This window comes from Trachypithecus francoisi, unplaced genomic scaffold (assembly GCF_009764315.1).
Source record: "Trachypithecus francoisi isolate TF-2019V2 unplaced genomic scaffold, Tfra_2.0 Lachesis_group3, whole genome shotgun sequence".
Taxonomy (NCBI): Eukaryota; Metazoa; Chordata; class Mammalia; order Primates; family Cercopithecidae; genus Trachypithecus; species Trachypithecus francoisi.
This window is the reverse complement of record NW_022681468.1, coordinates 147,361,139-147,381,685: the sequence shown is the minus strand read 5'-3', so window position 1 is coordinate 147,381,685 and position 20,547 is coordinate 147,361,139. Positions and strand designations below refer to the sequence as shown.

Here is a 20,547-nt window from a genome sequence, read left to right as displayed (position 1 = left end):
CAGATCACCTGAGGTCAGGAGTTCGAGACCAGCCTGGCCAACATGGGGAAACCCTGTCTCTGCTAAAAATACAAAATTAGCCGGGCCTGGTGGTGCATGCCTATAATCTCAGCTACTTGGGAGGCTGAGGCAGGAGAATCAATTAAACCTGAGAGGCAGAGGTTGCAGTGACCTGAGTTCACGCCATTGCACTCCAGCCTGGGTAACAAGAGCAAAACTCTCTCAAAAAAAAAAAAAAAAATCCCAAAAATTAATTTATAAAACAAAGTAACAAAATCCACATTGAATCAGGGTGGGGGTCAGAGTAGTTTCTTCTTGGGGGCTGGATGCCACTAAATAGAACTTACAGGGCAGAGTTTCTGCCCGGGCAAGGTGCTGTGACTGAGGTTAGCAAGAGGCCATCAGAGGCCACCCACATGCTGTGGCTCTCTGCTAGTAAGAGTCAGAGCCCTCTGGGAGGGAGTTGAGCATTTGCGTGGTAAATTGTACTGAAACTCCTGATGCCCCTGAAAGTTATGCTTAGTGAGCTTCATGGAAGTTTGCTTAGTCTGTAAGTTTTGCTGGTGTTTTTGTTTTGTTTTTAAAGTGATGATCCAGGGCCCTATTGAGTTTATCTGTCAGATATTGAGAACTCATCTGGTTTGCATCACATTAGAATACAGATTTGTTGAGTGAATTGGATAAAAATCCAAAATGTCACCTTGGTTAGAGGAATGTCTAAGGGGAAAACAATACAAATCGTTCCAAATGACAGGCTTTAAATGTGCTTTCTCCTCTAGGCAATCCTGGAGAACAACCTCCCTTCTGAAATGGCTAGCAAGATCAACCTTGTGGACCTAGCAGGCAGGTAATTAGGATTTCAAAGCTAAGGGGAATTACTCTTGTTCTTGCCTGTTTTACAGGGAATAATCTCTTCCAATCTTTTTCACATTTCAGTCATCCTGAGAATATTACAAAAGAAGCTCTTCGAATGCTAGGTTAAGAAGTTATTTTCTGGGGGCTGAAAAGTTCCTGTACATGAGGGATTCTCAATCTTGGTTGCACATTAAATCAATCACCTGAGAACCTTTTCTTTTTTGAGACAGTCTTAATCTGTTGCCCAGGCTCCAGGCTGGAGTGCAGTGGTATGATCATGGCTCATTGTAACTCTGAACTACTGGGCTCAAGCGACCCTCCTGCCTCAGCCTCTGGAGTAGCTGGGACTACAGGCACATGACACCACATCTGGCTTTTCTTTTTTTTTTTGTAGAGACAACATCTCATTATGTTGCCCAGACTGGCCTTGTACTCCTGGCCTTGGGCGATTTATCTGCCTCAGTCTCCCAAAGTGCTGGGATTACAATCTTGAGCCACTGCACCTGGCCACCTGAGGACCTTTTAAAACTCCCCATACCTATACCTCAGATCAGATACATCAGATTATTAGTGAGATTGGTGGGAGTGCAAGCATCAGGAGATTGTTAAATCTGCCCAGGTGATTCTAATGTATAGGAAAGGTTAAAAAAGCGCTGCTTTCAGTGAAGGTAACTGAATTAGTACACCTTTTCTCTTTGATTTACTATTGATTTTATTTTCTCTTTAATATTGATTTCTATGCAGTTCTTAAAAAAAAAAGTTTTAGGCCGAGTGCTGTGGCTCACGCCTGTAATCCCAGCACTTTGGGAGGCCGAGGCAGGTGGATCATGAGGTCAGGAGATCGAGACCATCCTGGCTAACACAGTGAAACCCTGTGTCTACTAAAAATACAAAAAAAAACTAGCCGGGTGAGGTGGCGGGCGCCTGTAGTCCCAGCTACTCGGGAGGCTGAGGCAGGAGAATGGCGTGAACACGGGAGGTGGAGCTTGCAGTGAGCCAAAATCGCGCCACTGCACTCTAGCCTGGGCGACAGAGCGAGACTCCATCTCAAAAAAAAAAAAGTTTTACTTGGTGGTGCACATCTATAGTCCCAGCTATTCAGGAAGCTGAGGTTGGGAGGTTCACTTGAGCCCAGGAGTTTGAGGCCAGCCTGGGCAACATAACAACATAGCTTAACCCCATCTCTAAAGAAAAGAAGTTTTAAAAATCTTGAAAGGTTGAGAAGATGCTGCCTTGTAGGTATTAGAAGAGAGCATGAATTATAATTACATATGTATTTAGAAAGAGTTAGTCTTGAGGGGGATAATGTGATCACAAGAAAGTGTAAGATGAAATAAGGCAAATTTTCTTATTTTAAAACAGATAATTAATATGGTACAGTATTCCCTTAAGAGCAGAGTGCTGTTTGAAAGAAACTATTAGCCAATTGGAAGTGTGAATTTTTAATATTTCCTTAATATTAAAATTTCCTTTAATACTAACTTTAAAAAGAAATTCAAAACTGTTGTCAGCTAATGACACAAATCCCATAAAGCTATAAATACATGAATTTAAAACAATAAAGATAGAGAAGTGAATATACCAAAAAGTCATGCTAATATCATAATTGTAAATGAGCATTACATTTAGCATAAAGTGTTCTGACAGTCAAAAACAGAGACCTGAAGAGTTATTCGACTTTTATTGCCTGAGAAGCAGAAAAAGTCCAGTTCATTACAAGATGGTAACATTTTTTTCTGGAACTGAATTCTGAAAGGAATTTATTATGTGAGTCTTTTACAGCATGATATACAGAATAATGGATAATATTTTTCAACAGTATTATAAAGACAATGTGTTTTTTGCTTTTGTTTTTGTTTCTCATTGACTGTGTTTTAGTGAAAGAGCAGACCCGAGTTACTGTAAGGACCGCATTACTGAAGGAGCCAATATCAACAAGTCCCTTGTGACTCTGGGAATTGTCATCTCCACCTTAGGTATTTTGCTGATAGATAATAGGACTGGGAGGGAGACTTTGGAAAGTAACTCATGTTTTCATGTTGTCACAATAGGGTAGACACAGGGTTCCTTTTGGTAAGGTTACCTTCTAGTTTGGGGCATGAAAAATTGATATTTGTCCTTGGTTTTAGAGTAGAATGCTATCTTACTACCATCAGTTCTAAAAGAGGGGAGTCTAGGGCTGGGCGCGGTGGCTCAAGCCTGTAATCCCAGCACTTTGGGAGGCCGAGACGGGCGGATCACGAAGTCAGGAGATCAAGACCATCCTTGCTAAAACAGTGAAACCCCGTCTCTACTAAAAAAAAGTACAAAAAAACTAGCCGGGTGAGGTGGCGGGCGCCTGTAGTCCCAGCTACTCCGGAGGCTGAGGCAGGAGAATGGCGTAAACCCGGGAGGCGGAGCTTGCAGTGAGCTGAAATCCGGCCACTGCACTCCAGCCTGGGTGACAGAGCGAGACTCCGTCCCAAAAAAAAAAAAAAAAAAAAAAGAGGGGAGTCTAAAAAAATTACGTGGCTCAAACATTTCGTATCCTAAGTCTGAAGTCTTTAGGAATCCCTAAAATACTCTATTCTATGCAGAAAGGGGTTAGGAAATATGATAGTTAAGTCTGTGTTCTCCAACCATTGTTTTGTTTTAATATATTTGCTTCATAATTCCTTCTTCCTTCCATTTTCTTTTTTCATCTTTTAAGCCCAGAACTCCCAAGTTTTCAGCAGCTGCCAGAGCCTCAACAGCTCAGTCAGCAATGGTGGTGACAGTGGAATCCTTAGCTCTCCTTCTGGGACCAGGAGTGGAGGGGCACCCTCCCAAAGGCAGTCTTATATCCCATACCGAGACTCTGTGTTGACCTGGCTGCTGAAGGACAGCCTTGGAGGCAACTCTAAAACCATCATGGTTGCCAGTGAGTGGGATGCCAGAGCTGGATCTGTGTTGGGACTGGTACTGTATCTCAGAGAAAGGGGCATGGCCACCCAGGTTTCTCATTTCATCAGGGGTCTTATACAGCATGGGCAGTAGTATCAAGGCAAGTGAATAAGGGCTGGGATGGATGGGCTGGCATGTTTTTAAACTTTCTTCTTCTACCTCAGCGGTGTCTCCTGCACACACTAGCTACAGTGAGACCATGAGCACACTGAGATATGCATCCAGTGCCAAAAACATTATCAACAAGCCACGAGTAAATGAGGTGAGACCTTTTCAGAAGTCCTGGTCTGATACAGTTTACACAAAGCTCTCCTTATTTTTTTTTCTCTCTTGTTGATTTCTTTCTCTTTGTACTCCCCTCAGCTTTTCAGACTTGTCCTCCAAATGGTGAGGGAGTAGAATTCTCTCTTGTACTGTCATCTCCTTCTCTCCTATCTCTATTGCCCTTCATTCAGTAACCTTTTATGAATAACTTATTTTAGATACTTCTCTGAGGCCATTCCTCTTAAGATTCCTTAGTTTACCATTACCGCTCTAAGAAAGGTCATTTATTTTTTATTTTATTATTTTATTTTTAGAGACAGGGTCTCACTCTGTCACTCAGGCTGGAGTGCAGTGGTGCAATAATGGCTCACTCTAAGAAAGTTCATTTAAAAATTTGTGTTTACTGCTTTTATTTTGAATTTATGTTGATTTATTCCTGTGTTTTTGTATTTGTTTGCCTGTTTTGAGAAGGGATCTTGCTCTGTTACCCAGGCTGGAGTGCAGTGGCACTATTGTGGCTCACTGCAGCTTCAACCTCCAGGGCTTAAGCGATCCTCCCACTCAGCCTCCTGAGTAGCTGGGACCACAGGTGCATGCCACCACATTAGGCTAATTTAAAAAAAAAATTTTTTTTGTAGAAACAAGGTCCCACAATATTGCCCAGACTGGCCTCAAACTCCTGGACTCAAATGATCCTCCCACCTCAGCCTCCCAAAGTGCTGGGGTTACAGGTGTGGGCCAAGGTGCCCAGTCTTATGCCTGTGTTTTTTTATGCAAGTTGTCTGTGTTTTATTTTTCTCTTTGCAAATTGCAGTGACTTCTCTGTTTCAATATTAAAAGGAGAGTGTAGGAATTCACTGGTTTTTGTTTATCTTTTAATGGTTTTTCTCTCTATTGTTTTTCTCCTCTGCCCACACAAAACTATACATTGGTTTTTCTTTTTTTTTTTTTTTTTTTTTTGAGACAGAGTCTTGCTCTGCCACCCAGGCTGGAGTGCAGTGGCCGGATCTCAGCTCACTGCAAGCTCCGCCTCCCGGGTTTACGCCATTCTCCTACCTCAGCCTCCCGAGTAGCTGGGACTACAGGCGCCCGCCTCGTCGCCCGGCTAGTTTTTTGTATTTTTAAGTAGAGACAGAGTTTCACCGTATTAGCCAGGATGGTCTCAATCTCCTGACCTCGTGATCCGCCCGTCTAGGCCTCCCAAAGTGCTGGGATTACAGGCTTGAGCCACCGCGCCCGGCCTACATTGGTTTTTCAAAGCTAAATGAGAATTTTTCAAATGTTCCTTCACAATTTCAGTGAGAAGTTCCAGAGCAGGGATCATAGGTGGTGGCCAGACACACACTACATATATATATATGTATACACATATATACATACACATATATATACATATATGTATATACACACACATATATATAACCCACATGTAGACTGTTTTAAAAAGGCAATGTAATTAGGCAGTATTAGGCTTAGTCACAATACAGGAAGGTTAGCACCTACTACCTATACATGCCCTAGCTTTTGTGTTACCTGCTTGACCTCTAGGGAAGTGATTCTCAAACTTTAGTGTGTATCAGAGTCACCTGGAGGGTTTGTTCGAACACTGCTGGGCCCCAGTCCTTCAGAGTTTCTGGTATAGTAGGTCTGGGGTGGGCCAAAGTGTACATTTCTAACAAGTTCTTAGGTGAAGTGGATGCTGCAGGTCCTGGGACCACAACTTGAGAATGACTGACCGCTGTAGAGCCTACTCCAAAGGAGTAATCTACCTCTTCCAAGCCAATTGCAAATAGCATTTCACAGCTGAGTGGGACTTGATAACAATCAGTGGTGATGGAGTTCTCTATGTTTCAGGATGCAAACGTAAAGCTGATTAGAGAACTCAGAGAAGAGATTGAAAGACTGAAAGCCCTGCTGCTGAGCTTTGAACTGGTATGCAGACAGTCAGAACCTTTCCATACTTAAAGTGAAATTCTCCTTCTGAGCCTCTCTTCTCCATAGAGTCTGGGCTCTGCTGCATTCCGTGTTCTCAGTTGACTCTCATGAGGCAGAGACAGGAGCAAAGACAAAACAGAGATATATCTGATTTCTTGGTGTAGCTTCAGGTGGTGTGGGCATTTTTTCACTTTATCACCTCTTGTCTTGTGCCTGAATGGTCCTTGCCCTGTGTGGGCAGGTACGGAGAATGGGGCCCTCTAGGAAAATTTATTTTTATTTTCCATCTTTGTACCAATATGAGCCCAAATACGTAGGCTCCTGATTTATTTCTCATTTTAATGATAAAGTCTTTCCTTTATCTGCACCTTATCTTCCTTCACAAGTGTAAGGGTGGGACCTACCTGAAGTTCAGACCAGGAAAACATCAAAGCACATCTCTCTTTGTGCAGAGAAACTTCGGTTCATTGAATGATGAAAAGGATGAAAACCTGAAGGAGCTGGTTCTCCAAAATGAATTGAAGGTGGGTGTGTTGGGTGGACTCAGTAGTGCTTTACATCACCCTGGGAGCTCCCTCCATTATTCCTGAGCTAGGTAGGGTTGCTCCCTTGGCAGGGCAGAGAAGAGCTGTCTAATTTGAAGACAATGTTTGTTTCCTTTAAGCCTTGACCAGGGGAGTGTGTTTGCCTAGGGGAGTGTTAATGGCTCTCTGACTTTCTGTATTGTTCTCTCAGGGATTCATAAGTCCTTTGGATAGTGAGAGTAGCCTGGGGGGAAAAGACTGTTTTCTTGTCTGTAAATCAGTCAACCAAGATGTATTCATTGTTTGAGGACCAAATAGATTCTCAGCATGTTGCTGCAAGAGGTACAGAGAGGTCCCTGCCCTCAAATGGTTTGCAGTCTAGTTGGAAACATTTAAAGAATAGTGTGTTTCATGAACCATGTGATTTAGATGAAAAGAGTCTAGGGAAGGAAGAAATCATTATGGTTTGGGATTTTCAGAGCAGACATCATATGTTGGTGCTGGAAGGCAGAGAACTGACCTTGAACTAGCCCTGGAAGGTTTGCTAGGGTTGTTACATAGGGAGAATGGGTAAGGCATTGGGTGAGGGAGGGATAACGTAAGCAAAGCCTTGAAACTGGGAGAAGGAAGGGGTGTGAGAGGCCACGTGGAAGCACACACTGTGAGGAAGACGAAGCTGGTTAGAATGGGTGTTCATGGTAGAGGGTAGTGCAGGTAAGGTTAGGGCAAGTTTAGAAGGTTTGAACTTGGTGTAAACAGGATTAATAGCTTCTTGAATCAGGTTGGTGACATAATAAAGGAATATCTTTGGGAAATTAATATGATAGTTGTATGCATGGTGAATTTGAAAGGTGGGAAGACTGGAAGCAGAGGACCAACCAGGAAAGAGACTACTGTAACTCAGTGAGGGCAAGGACAAGACATTTTGGAAAAGTGGAATAAATGGTGATTCCCAGATACTTTTTTTAAATTAATTTTATTTTTTTGAGAGGGAGTCTCACTGTGTCATCCAGGCTGGAGTGCAGTGGCATGATCTCAGCTCCACCTTCCAGGTTCAAGTGATTGTCCTGCCTAAGCCTCCCGAGTAGCTACTACAGGCGTGCACCACCACACCCACGTAATTTTTGCATTTTTAGTAGAGACAGGGTTTCACCGCATTGGCCAGGCTGGTCTCGAACTCCAGACCTCAGGTAATCCACCCACCTTGGCCTCTCAAAGTGCTAAGATTACAGGCATGAACCACTGCACCTGGCCCCCAGAAATATTTAAAAGGAAAAAATGGTGGGCAGTTGTTTTTTGTTGACAGATTAGATTTATTTTTATTTTTTAATTTTTTATTTTATTTTTTTTGAGATGGAGTCTCACCTTGTCACCCAGGCTGGAGTGCAATGGTGCAATCTCAGCTCACTGCAACCTCTGCCTCCCAGGTTCAAGCAATTCTCCTGCTTCAGCCTCCCGAGTAGCTGGGATTACAGGCTCACACCACCACACCCAGCTAATTTTTGTGTGTTTAGTAGAGATGGGGTTTCACCATGTTGGACAGGCTGGTCTTGAACTCCTGACCTCATGATGCGCCCACCTCAGCCTCCCAAAGTATTGGGATTACAGGCATGAGCCACCGCACCCGGCCTATTTTTTATTATTTTGGGATGGAGTTTCACTCTTGTCATCCAGGCTGGAGTGCAGTGGTGTGATCTTGGCTCACTGTAACCTCCGCCTGCTGGATTCAAGCAATTCTGCAGCCTCAGCCTCCTGAGTTGCTGGGATTACAGGTGCCCACTGCCATGCCAGGCTAATTTTTTGTATTTTTAGTAGAGAAGGTGTTTCACCATGTTGGCCAGGCTGGTCTCAAACTCCTGATCTCAGGTGATCCACTCACCTCAGCCTCCCAAAGTGCTGGGATTACAGGTGTGAGTCAGCACACCTGGCAGATGGGTTAGATTTAAATCCTACAACCAAATGTTTCAATTTGTAATATTCTGTTGCATCATCCTTATATGTCATTAGAGTATCCTGGCCACGTTAACCTTTTGTCACCCTTACTAAACCTCAAGACTAAATAATACGTCTAGAAGTTTCTCTAAAAAATTCCTCCTTCAGTCATGTATTCTGATTTTTGGTTCAGAAAATATCATCCCTCTATACTAAGAGATGAAGTAGGGGAGCCGAAATCATTCCAAACTCATGAGCATACTTGCATTATGCAGGCCAGCTGAGCTGGACTTGAACCTTCCCCTTGTTGGCTGTATCATCTTAGGCAGTGTAGGAGTAGGTGATGAAAGCTAACCAGGGGGAGCTGTGCCAGGCTGGCTGAACTGTAAGCCAGAGTACCCTGCCACTCACCAATGCCAGGGGTCCCTATCCAACCCAGCCCTTTACAGGTACCCTGTAGTTTCCTGGTTTCCAAACTTCAACTCAATGATTATTAAAATAATGTTTCTAGGGCACATAAAGTACTCGTACCTAAACCTGGCATAATTTTTTTTCTTTTTTTCTTTTTTGAGATAGAGTCTTGCTCTGTCGCCCAGGCTGGAGTGCAGTGGTGCCATCTCGGCTCACTGCAAAGTCCGCCTCCCGGGTTCACGCCATTCTCCTGCCTCAGCCTCCCGAGTAGCTGGGACTACAGGCCCCCACCACTATGCCCAGCTAATTTTTTGTATTTTTAGTAGAGACGGGTTTCACTGTGTTAGCCAGGATGGTCTCGATCTCCTGACCTCGTGATCCACCTGCCTTGGCCTCCCAACGTGCTGGGATTACAGGCGTGAGCCACCATGCCTAGCCAACCTGGCATAATTTTTTTTTTAAGTATTCACTTTATGAGAGAAATACTTAGCTACATCTAATTTTTTTTTTTTTTTTCCCTGAGCTTCCTCATTTCTTCCATTCCCAGGATAAGCTCATTGCTTAGGCATCAGTTTCCACTAAGAGAATAAAAAGGACCCTACATTTATCACTGTGCATGTCCCTAAGGCGGTCTTAGCTTAAGCGTGGGTATATTTACTTTTAAAACTCTGTTCCTGGTACACGTTAAGCACTCAGTATTTTACTGTTTTTATTATCTTATTACATGATCTTCCAGACAATTTCCATGTAGTCTTAGTTCCACCTGGGGAAATTCCTCTCAGTGCTTTGTGGTTCTGTGAGCCATGTGCAAGCTTATATGATAAAGTACTGTACTTTGGGAAAGAAGTGTTAGGTCATAAAAGGATTCCCAAGTATGGATCATATAAAAGTGGGGTGGGGAAAGGGAAATTATAAACACAGATATCTAACATCCCGATTAATTTTTAAAAAATAACTTGAAAATAGCATTTTTTTTCCAATTATAAAAACAGTACATGTTCATTGCAGAAAACTTTAAAAATAACATTTATTGAGGGGTCTTCTGTTTATACAAGTAATACTTGCTTATTGAAGAAAACTTGGAAAACACAGCTTGCAGTTGGAGGAGGTAAGGGCTTCCGTGGGGGCTTTGAATAGTATCTGTGAGGAGCATAATAAAGTAATACTCTGGGGAAATAGGAATAGATGTAATGACTTCTGACCTTTAGTCTGTTCCCCATGCTGAGTGTCTCAGATCACCTCCTATACCTCTGCAGGTAGACCAGCTGACTAAAGACTGGACCCAGAAGTGGAATGATTGGCAGGCCCTCATGGAGCATTACAGTGTGGACATCAACAGGAGGAGGGCTGGGGTGGTCATCGACTCCAGCCTGCCACACCTGATGGCCTTGGAGGATGATGTGCTCAGCACAGGTGTTGTGCTCTATCATCTCAAGGTGAGGAGACTAGTATATCCTTTTCTTCCTAAGCCACTGGCCCCAGAGGTCAAGGAGGGAAAAGCTAGGAGTAGCAGCCATGTTTCTGTGAATTGAAATCAAGACAGATGCCACAGAGCTGCCTTCAGGTTTGTTCTCAGGAAACTGGTCTACCTGACAAATTGTGATCTATTTTGCCTTTGTATGTATACAGCAGAAGACTGGAAATCAGAATAATTGTTTTTCAACTGCAGTTACTGTTGTTCTTATGTAACTTACTTTTGTTCTCTTTGCCTTAATTTTCTCATTTTAAAGTAAGAATGATGCTTATCATATTCCTTTTCTGGCTTACTGAAGCACAGGGGTACAGTCATGGAGAGTGAAACCCTAACCTCAAGATACCGTTAGTGCTCCTAAACTCTGCAAATACAGACTGCTCAAAGGTGGCTTTCAGGCTGGGTGTGGTGGCTCACACCTGTAATCCCAGCACTTTGGGAGGCCAGGGCGGGCGGATCACTTGAGGTCAGGAGTTCGAGACCAGCCCGGCCAACATGGCGAAACCCCACCTCTACTAAAAATAGAAAAATTAGCCGGGCGTGGTGGTGGGTGCCTGTAACCCCAGCTACTCGGGAGGCTGAGGCAGGAGAATCACTTGAACCCAGGAGGCAGAGGTTGCAGTGAGCTGAGATTACGCCACTGCACTCCAGCCTGGATGACAAAGTAAGACTCTGTCTCAAAAATAAATAAATAAAAATAATGTTTAAAAACGGTGGCTTTCAGAGGCTAAAGGGGGAATTCAGAAGATTTGAAAGTTTTCTTCTGACAGTTCCCCACTTCAACCCCAAATTGACGAACAGTACACCTCCCACTTCTCCATCACTACATTTACCTGGAAAAGGAGACAGAGAAAGTAGGTAAAGGAGCTTAAAACATAGGGAGGGTCCAAAGAGCTAGAGTGGTGTGATGGTGGGGGAAGAGGGGATGACAGGCATCCATCTAGAAAAAGATTGAAGTTAAAGCTTCCAAACAGCACCTGGCCCACCTGGCTCTGTGTCACCTGGAGGCCAGTCCGCATTTCTGAGTGAAGTGGTTTTGAGAGTTAGAGACCTATGGTAGAGAGGTCTTTCGTCTTGTTCTCATCAGTGTGTTCTGTGGGAGGACAGTTCCTATGGACAGCAGAACGTACTTCACATGCTCAAAATCCCTGTGCTCACTGAAAAGCTAGTTTTCATTCTCATAATGATCCCCAGCTGACATTTAAAAAGAACAAAGAGTTTCTGGGGAGTATGTAATGCTGCTGTTATCCCTGGAGAAATTGGCCTTCTTCCTAGTGCTGCAGAGCATATGGAAGTGAGATGTTAGCAAAGCTCATCAGGGTTCTTAGGATAAGCCCTTTGGGAATTTGTCAGAGACTGAGCTTCTCAGACAGAAAATTTAAAGTAGCTTATTTTCTGGTACACGGGGCATAAATTTTCTTAGTGAAAGTGCCTGAGGCAGAAGTGGCTAACAACTTTTACCTTAGCAAGAGAACTAAACACCAAATGGCTGTATAGATCCTCCCATTAGTCAGAACCACAGAGAGAGGCTGGAGGTCAGGAAGAGACCAGATTGATTAAAATGGTCAGTGTTTGAGTAGAACTGATCTGATATATGGATTGGATGTGGAGTGAATAGATAAAGCTAGAAATCAAGTAGTAGAGCTTAGGGTAGCAGCAGAGGGTTAAAGGACATGACTATTAGATTGAATCGTAGACATGGAGATGAATGATGACCTCACCTGAAGATAGGATGGCTGATTTTTTTTTTTTTTGAGACGGAGTCTCGCTCTGTCACCCAGGCTGGAGTGCAGTGGCGCAATCTCAGCTCAGTACAAGCTCAACCTCCTGGGCTCAAGTGATTCTCCTGCCTCAGCGTCCTGCATTGCTGGGATTACAGGCATGTACCACTATTGGGAATAATGCTTAAAATGTTAAGGAAATTGAACACTTAAAGGATTTGTAGTAAAGTAATTTTACTTTTGCGCAGAGGGGTGCTTCTCTTTGACCAGTTGCCATGAGAACACATCTGAACAAAGTGGGGCACGAGAACCTTTATTTCTGATGCAAGTTCTGCTCCTGTACCCTTTCGCCTTCCCCATTGGCCAGGGTCAGGTCGTACATTCTAAACTAATCCCGGCTGGCTAAACATTTGAACCTTTTTAGATAAGGTGGGCATGTAAGGGAGAGAGGGGAAAGGGGAAGAGGTGTCTGCAATGAGCTAGACAGCTAGGTTTTTTTTTTTTTTTTTTAATAAGGAAAGGAATGTGAGCTGGTACTGATAACGCCTGCTACTGTGGCATGTCTGGGCATGTAATAAAGGCAGAAAGGAAGAAAAAAGTGAAAAAGGAAAAAAAGGGGGGTGGGAGATTACTATGAATTGAAGAATAAACAATTGATCAGGCTAATTTTTGTGTTTCTAGTAGAGACGGGGATTCACCATGTTGGCCAGGCTGGTCTTGAACTCCTGACCTCAAGTGATCCACCCACCTTGGTCTCCCAAAGTGCTGAGACTACCGGCATGAGCCCTCACGCTCCGCTGGATTGCTGATTTTTTTTTTTTTTTTTGAGACAGAGTCTCACTCTGTTGCCCAGGCTGGAGTGCAGTGGCCGGATCTCAGCTCACTGCAAGCTCCGCCTCCCGGGTTTAAGCCATTCTCCTGCCTCAGCCTCCCGAGTAGCTGGGGCTACAGGCACCTGCCACCTCGCCCGGCTAGTTTTTTGTATTTTTTAGTAGAGATGAGGTTTCACCGTGTTAGCCGGGAGGGTCTCCATCTCCTGACCTCATGATCTGCCCGTCTCAGCCTCCCAAAGTGCTGGGATTACAGGCTTGAGCCACCGCGCCCGGCCTGGATTGCTGATTTTTATTGCTTAGTCAGTGCATAGTGAGGATTTTACTCCCTGGTGCATTTCCAGTAGACCTGGGTGATGAGATTTTAGTCTACTTCTAATCCTGCCATTTCTACATTTTATGTACTTTCCCCACCTTTTGTTTGTGTAGCTATTGACTTAGGTAATAGTACTAACAGTAATGGCCCAATATTCTGTTTATTGTTGTTTGTTTGTTTGTTTGCTAAGTTTGTTACCTAGAACTAGTCTCTGGCAATCTGGAAGCTGTTTTTCCCTGGGTCACCTTGGGGAAGTGTCTTGGGTGGGAAGAAGATAGAAGGACAGGGAGAGCCCAGGTTACTGATATGCTGGACTTCATCCTCATAATTGCCTTTGTGCCACTAACCCTCCCTACATAAAGAGGCAGGGTGGGCAGTGAACGCATATGCCAGCCAGCTCAGTCCTCATCTGAGATGCCATCACCTTTTGTTGGTAATTTCTATCCTGCAGATCTAGAAGTTATGATGTGCCGTAGCCTTTATCTTTTTGGAAGGGCTGTCCCTGAACACACATGAAAAGTTTCGACCTTTTTCCCTTGAACTGCCCTCTGATTCTGTTTGACGGTGTTTGTGGAGGCTAGCATCTATTGACTGCTGTGGTCCTCAGTGCCTGAGCAGGAAAGGCTGGCTCTGGCTGTTTGTGTGTTTGCAGAGAAGAGTGACAGAAGGGGATGCAGTGAGGACAGAGCCTCATTCATTACTGCCAGGATTCTTCCTTCTTGCAAGCTATTTTGGAGGAGTGTCAGGGACCTCCCTGCTCTGGCTGCTGACAGTGAAGCCTAGTGGGGAATTCTCTGGTCTCCTTAAAAACATTGCTGGGACAGATGCGGTGGCTCACACCTATAGTCCCAGTACTTTGGGAGGCTGAGGCAGGCAGATCACCTGAGGTCAGGAGTTCGAGACCACCCTGGACAACATGGCGAAACCTCATCTCTACTAAAGATACAAAAATTAGCTGGGCGTTGTGGCACACACCTGTATTCCCAGCTACTCGGGAAGCTGAGGCAGGAGAATCACTTGAACCTGGGAGGCGGAGGTTGCAGTGAGCAGAGATCATGCCACTGCACTCCAGCCTGGGTAACAGTGAGACTCCATCTCAAAAAAAAAAAAAATAATAATAATAATTACTGGTCAGGTGCGGTGGCTCACGCCTGTAACCCCAGCACTTTGGGAAGCCAAGGCTAGCCGATCGCCTGAGGTCAGGAGTTCAAGACCAGCCTGGCCAACATAGTGAAACCCTATCTCTATTAAAAATACAAAAATTAGCCAGGCATGGTTGCAGGTGCCTGTAATCCCAGCTACTTGGGAGGCTGAGGCAAGGGAATTGCTTGAACCTGGGAGACGAAGGTTGCAGTGAGCTGAGATTGCGCCACTGCACTCCAGCCTGGGCATCAAAGTGAGACTCTGTCTCAAAAAAACAAACAAAAACTCATTCATTACTGGGGAGGTGTTATGGTGAAGTTGGAAAAGCCTGCAGGGGCTTAGGATCCAGAGAGACCTGAATTCTAGTCATAGCTCTCCTATTTGGTATGCAGGTTTCTTAGGCAGTTTATCCCCTGTGAGCTTCAGATTCCTCATCAATAAAAAGAAGATGAGAATACCTACATTTTGAGTTGTTAAAGGATAAGGTAATATGATTTGTGTAAAGTACTCAACATAATGCCTAGGACGTATCGAATGGTTAGTCAATAAACGATAAAGATATGTCTAAAATTTAGCATCCCGGTTGCCATGTTGCTGCCTTTTCCTAACAGAGCTATGTGGGTCTTAAGCAAATTTGCCATAATCCAAGGTCTAAAAGGCCTTGTCTTCAACTAATCCACTGATTCATTTATACTAACTCCAGTTTCCCCCTCCTCTCTTACACTCTCTTCCAGTTCTTTTTTATTCTAGAGGTACTTTTCTCGTATTTGTGCTTTTACCCTTCTTAGAGTCTGGTGTCTGTTAAACTTCATCTGCGGACCAAGAAGGTAAAAATCCTGTGTTTCCATAAATCTTCACAAAATGCTTGTTTCATTGAGACTTACTGGATCAAACTTGGACCACACCAACCTTTGCCTCTTAGGGAAAAGCCATACTTTTGCATGTATTTTCTCAGACTAGAGAATTTTTCTGACCAATGGCTGTAACTATTTCCTAACCTTGGGCTGTGGGACGGAAAGGAGTTTGCCCACATTTGCTGGACTTTGCAAATAGCTTGGGCCGCTTTGTGGTATATTTTTTAGCTCTACCATCTCAGGGGCTTCCTGGGCTGTAGAGTGAGTGGGCAGAGGGTCAGAACAGCCTGGACCAAAGTTGAGAAGTGGTACAGACCAGGCTGGGATGGGATGAGAAGTGGTACAGATAAGGCTGGGAAGAGAGTGAGAATATTCTAATGTGGACTCTCCTGTAGGGCAAGGCTCTGTCCCTTTTAATTCTCATTAAAATGGCTTTTTTCCCCTTTAGGAAGGGACAACAAAAATTGGAAGGATTGACTCAGACCAGGAACAGGACATTGGTAAGTGACAGAACATAGGCGTCCAACGTTTTGGGGCAAGTATTTGTGCCTGAAAGGTTTCTTCAGAGGACTCTGATGATGCTCTGAGAAGGGAATCATTGGCGTATTCAGGGCCTGCTTCTCTTTCCACTGCTAGGTTTCAGGTCTGGGATGTGCTAGGGAGAGACCCACACGGTGGGAGGATTTCAGGTATGGGTGGTTTCAGGTCGCCTCTTCCTCTTTCATTATGGTATGAGGTCTTCCAGATGTTGGATTCTGATCTTACAGAAAGAAATGGAGAGGATGTTTCCCTGGATTGTCCTCCCACCCAAGTGACCACCACCTCTTTTGTAGTCCTGCAGGGTCAGTGGATCGAGAGAGACCACTGCACTATCACCAGTGCCTGTGGTGTAGTTGTTCTCCGGCCTGCCCGTGGGGCCCGCTGTACAGTCAATGGCCGGGAGGTCACTGCCTCCTGCCGTCTGACCCAAGGTAGGACTGTCTAAAGCCCTGTTTATCCCAAGATGAGTGATGGACCATTTCCAGTCTCATGGGCCCAGAGAGCTCAGTGAAGCAGGCTTTAAAAATGAATCACCCAGGCCGGGCGCGGTGGCTGAAGCCTGTAATCCCAGCACTTTGGGAGGCCGAGACGGGCGGATCACGAGGTCAGGAGATCGAGACCATCCTGCCTAACACGGTGAAACCCCGTCTCTACTAAAAAAATACAAAAAACTAGCCGGGCGAGGTGGCAGGCGCCTGTAGTCCCAGCTACTCGGGAGGCTGAGGCAGGAGAATGGCGTAAACCCGGGAGGCGGAGCTTGCAGTGAGCTGAGATCCCGCCACTGCACTCCAGCCTGGGCGACAGAGCGAGACCCCGTCTCAAAAAAAAAAAAAAAAAAAAAAAAATCACCCAGCCTCTGCACCCTGAAATCTGAAGATTTTCTAATATGATCCTATTCCCGTAAACAAGCCTTAATTCTAAAGTCTCGGAGTAAAGAATGACTCTGAAATTGGTACCTGTGTTCGTTAGCTCTATCTCCCTAGGAAAGTCTCTGAGCCTCACTTTCCTCATCTATAAAATGGGGATAATAATAGGATCAGTGTGAGGATCAAATGAACCTTATAGTTCTTAACAGTGTGCTTGGCACTCAGTAAACACTCATTATCATTATTACTATAATTACCGCTACTGTTATTAATCTATGCAAATTCTCTCTGTGCTTTGAGACTGAACTGAGATTCCTCCTCTTCCATCAAGTGTTCCCTGACTACTCCACCTGGGACTCAACTTCCTTTCCCTTGGAGTAGTAGAGTTCTTCCTGTCTGTCTTATTAATCCAAGATGTATGCTGTGAGATACAGAATTAATACATATCTTATCAACTCAGCAAAATTATCGGTTATCGAGGGCATGACTTTGTCTCATAGAACAGTACCCTACACATAGTATGTACTCCAAAACATGAGCTGTTAATTGAATTCTCACTTGTCTCTGTGCTGCAGGAGCTGTCATAACCCTGGGGAAGGCACAGAAGTTCCGATTCAACCACCCAGCAGAGGCCGCTGTCCTGCGGCAGCGAAGGCAGGTTAGCAGGGCTGTGTTTTCTAGGTTATTGCTGGCCTCCCTGTTTCCACTTTTTAGAGGAAACGCCAAGCTGGGAGGGGTGGAGGTGATGACAGCAGCCTCACTGTGCTTTCTTCCTTGTTCAAGGTTGGAGAGGCTGCTGCAGGTGGTGGCTCTTTGGAGTGGCTGGATTTGGATGGAGATCTCACTGCCTCCCGGCTAGGTCTCTTCCCTTTGCTTTGGAAGGAAGGGTAAGAAATAGCTGCTCATACTGATGTGGAACCTGCTGGGTTCACTTCTTAGTCCATTACAGCATGGATCAGGGTGGGGGTGGGAAGTGATTAATGTAGAAGCCAAGGTCTGAATGAGCCCTTGTCTGAATCAACTTGGGCAAGTCATTTGATGATGCTGAACAAGCTGCTAAGTTTGTAGTTGGCAGGGAAGTGGTCTTGGCCCTTGTTCATTTCTTGTTTGGTATTTTAACTTTTTTCATCACTGAAAGAGGTATTTTATTAGATGTTCCTATGGCCACCTTTTCTCTCTCCACAAAATTTAGCTGTGATGTGTTTGTGGACATCTTTGTTCTGAGCTTACCTTCCTATATACTCCTTTAAGTTCTGGCCTACCTGTATGTGAGCTCATAGTATATGTCACATAGTATATGTGAATGCATAGCTTCTAGAACATACGGCTTTCTCTGAGTTTTTAAAGATAGTATGTGACTGAGAATCCTTTCTTTCTCATAACAAGAATCTAGAACTGTGCATAAGAGAGGCAGAAACTATAGGAACAATATGAAAATATCTTTGGGTTCTACCCTCTCATGCCCACTTTGCCTGCATTGTAACTCTGAGACACTGAGTCAGAGTTTTATATGTGATTGATGGCAACTACTTTTCTACTTCATCCATTTCTACATAAAACACCCTTCCCAGATCTAGAAGCCTTGCAGATTTGGTACTGGGAGTCCTTCTATTCCTTTTTTTTTTTTTTTTTTTTGAGATGGAGTCTCGCTCTGTCGCCCAGGCTGGAGTGCAGTGGCCGGATCTCAGCTCACTGCCAGCTCCACCCCCCGGGTTTACGCCATTCTCCTGCCTCAGCCTCCCGAGTAGCTGGGACTACAGGTGCCCGCCACCACGCCCGGCTGGTTTTTTTTTGTATTTTTTAGTAGAGACGGGGTTTCACTGTGTTAGCCAGGATGGTCTTGATCTCCTGACCTCGTGATTCGCCCGTCTCGGCCTCCCAAAGTGCTGGGATTACAGGCTTGAGCCACCGCGCCCGGCCGAGTCCTTCTATTCCTGTACATCAAAGTGACCTCTGCCTTAGAGATTTCCTTTAGAAAATTTCAGCAGGGGACTTGGTGCCTGTGACATCACTGGTGCTGGGAGGCTGCCAAGCACCTTGAGCACAGGTTCTCAATAGAGTTACGGTAGCCCATAGTTTCCTCAGAAGGATCCAGCAGTTCTTTCCTCAGGCCAGCAGCATTTGATGGCAGGTGAAGACAATCTTATGTCTAACCTTGGCAGTGAGGAGTGTTGGATACAGGAGCAGAAGTGCTGTGGTTCAGGGCCGGGCGCGGTGGCTCATGCCTGTAATCCCAGCACTTTGGGAGGCCGAGGTGGGCGGATCACAGGGTTAGGAGATCAAGACCATCCTGGCTAACATGGTGAAACCCTGTCTCTACTAAAAATACAAAAAAAAAAAAAATTAGCCTGGCATGGTAGCACGCACCTGTAGTCCTAGCCACTTGGGAGGCTGAGGCAGGAGAATTGCTTGAACCCGGGAGGCGGAAGTTGCAGTGAGCCGAGATTACGCCACTGCGCTCCATCCTGGGTGACAGAGCAAGACTCCATCTCAAAAAAAGAAAAGCAGTGTTCTGCTTCAGGAAACATGAACAGCAGGCAAGTCCTCATAGGAGAGCTGCTCAGTGAAGGATGCTAAAACAGAAATTTGATGAAGGATGATCCTAGTGTTGAATAACCGAGAGCTCTATGGGATGGAGAATAAGGTAGAAGAAGTGACACAAAGTGGATTCAGGGCTTAGGCTGGAGCTTTTGTTTTGTCAGAGCGACTTTCCTTCTTTGTAGTGAAGTCATGAAAGTAGCTCCTATTTTAGGTAAAGTTTGTGTTGGGAAGACTCATTGAAGATCTGTTTTTCCCAGAGTTCAGAGGTTTACAGAAAGTACCACTGCATCTTAAATAGCTGAGAATGGAAGAGATGCATTGCAGCAGACAAAATTGGTTCATGTCCTGGCTGTAGTACAGAAAAGATATGTGACCTTAGGCAAGTCAATGAACCTCTGAGCCTGTTTCCCTACCTCTAAAGAGACAATACTGCCATCTGTTTTCCAGGGATTCTTGTGATAAAGATCGAAAGAGTGAGTATATATGCATGGTGTGGACACACCCCACAACCCCTATTGCTGCCAGCAAGGCTGCCTCCCTTTCTCTTTCCTGTCCTCCTGTCTCAACCCAGCTCACCTGTCCACCCCAGAGTACATCATGGTGTTGTGCTCTTCTCTTGCCTTTTAAAAGTCTTCTGTGCCTCTCTAGCCCCACAGGCACTGACATGACCTTTCAGACACACAAGCGTGTGTCCTTTCAGAGAAGACAGGAATTTCAGAATCATGCCCTCTCCCACACACTGCCTCCACTCTTGAGCCACAAGCTCTAGGAGCCCTGGGCTGGTCCTGCCCAGCCACCGTAGCCAGCATCTGTACCAATCCCTGGTGGAGGTGGTGTGGTGTGGTACTCAAGTCTGTGATTGGGCAAAGGGACCCGGGAGAGGAACTTGCACGACTAGAGAAAAATATAAATTGTCAGCTGGGCTCCCAGTCTGGATTTGTGGTTGTGTGTCTACAAGTCTCTCCCTCTGCTCTTGGATGGGGTTGGCTGCAAAGCCTCCCTTTATCCCAGGCTTCCTTTCCCTCATTTATCTCTGGAGCGGCATTCATGAGGAGCCTGCAAAGCTGAAGCTGGCTCCAGAGTCAGGGGAAATCGACCAGTCTGCCTTCCTTTTCTCCTTGCAGCAGTAATCCAGACCAGAGAGGAATTTGTCTTTGAATACCGTTGCCTGTGTTCTTGGCATTTTCCCATTTGGAATTTTAGGGGGTTAACCTTAAGTGCCTAGAGCCTGGGAGACACTGTTGCTGCTGCCGCTGCCACCACTGCTGCCACTGTGGCTTTAGTAAGTAGATGCTGCTGCAATCTGCTGCAGAAGCTGCCAGACCCCGAGACTGGGGGAGGGCTGTGAGAGAAGAAGCAGGAGGGTGCAGTGGAGTCCTCACAAGCAGGTGACTAGGCAGCAGCCGGGGGATACTGGAGCCA

General features: G+C 45.1%; 1 protein-coding gene across 6 annotated transcripts in view; it reads left to right on the top strand.

The window, feature by feature from the left end:
* The window catches only part of STARD9 (StAR related lipid transfer domain containing 9), a 159,949-nt gene that overhangs the window by 94,537 nt on the left and 44,865 nt on the right, over positions 1-20,547 (top strand). For all 6 annotated transcript variants that reach the window (XR_004432060.1, XM_033190404.1, XM_033190405.1 and 3 more), the window contains exons 10-20: positions 780-847; positions 2,734-2,831; positions 3,545-3,754; positions 3,942-4,039; positions 5,896-5,973; positions 6,429-6,500; positions 10,100-10,279; positions 15,627-15,678; positions 16,012-16,149; positions 17,160-17,242; positions 17,368-17,471. Coding sequence is in view for 5 of the 6 variants with exons in the window: in XM_033190404.1 (XP_033046295.1) it covers positions 780-847; positions 2,734-2,831; positions 3,545-3,754; positions 3,942-4,039; positions 5,896-5,973; positions 6,429-6,500; positions 10,100-10,279; positions 15,627-15,678; positions 16,012-16,149; positions 17,160-17,242; positions 17,368-17,471 (1,181 nt within the window). In the remaining variant the exon portion in view is untranslated. The remainder of the gene's footprint in view (positions 1-779; positions 848-2,733; positions 2,832-3,544; positions 3,755-3,941; positions 4,040-5,895; positions 5,974-6,428; positions 6,501-10,099; positions 10,280-15,626; positions 15,679-16,011; positions 16,150-17,159; positions 17,243-17,367; positions 17,472-20,547) is intronic.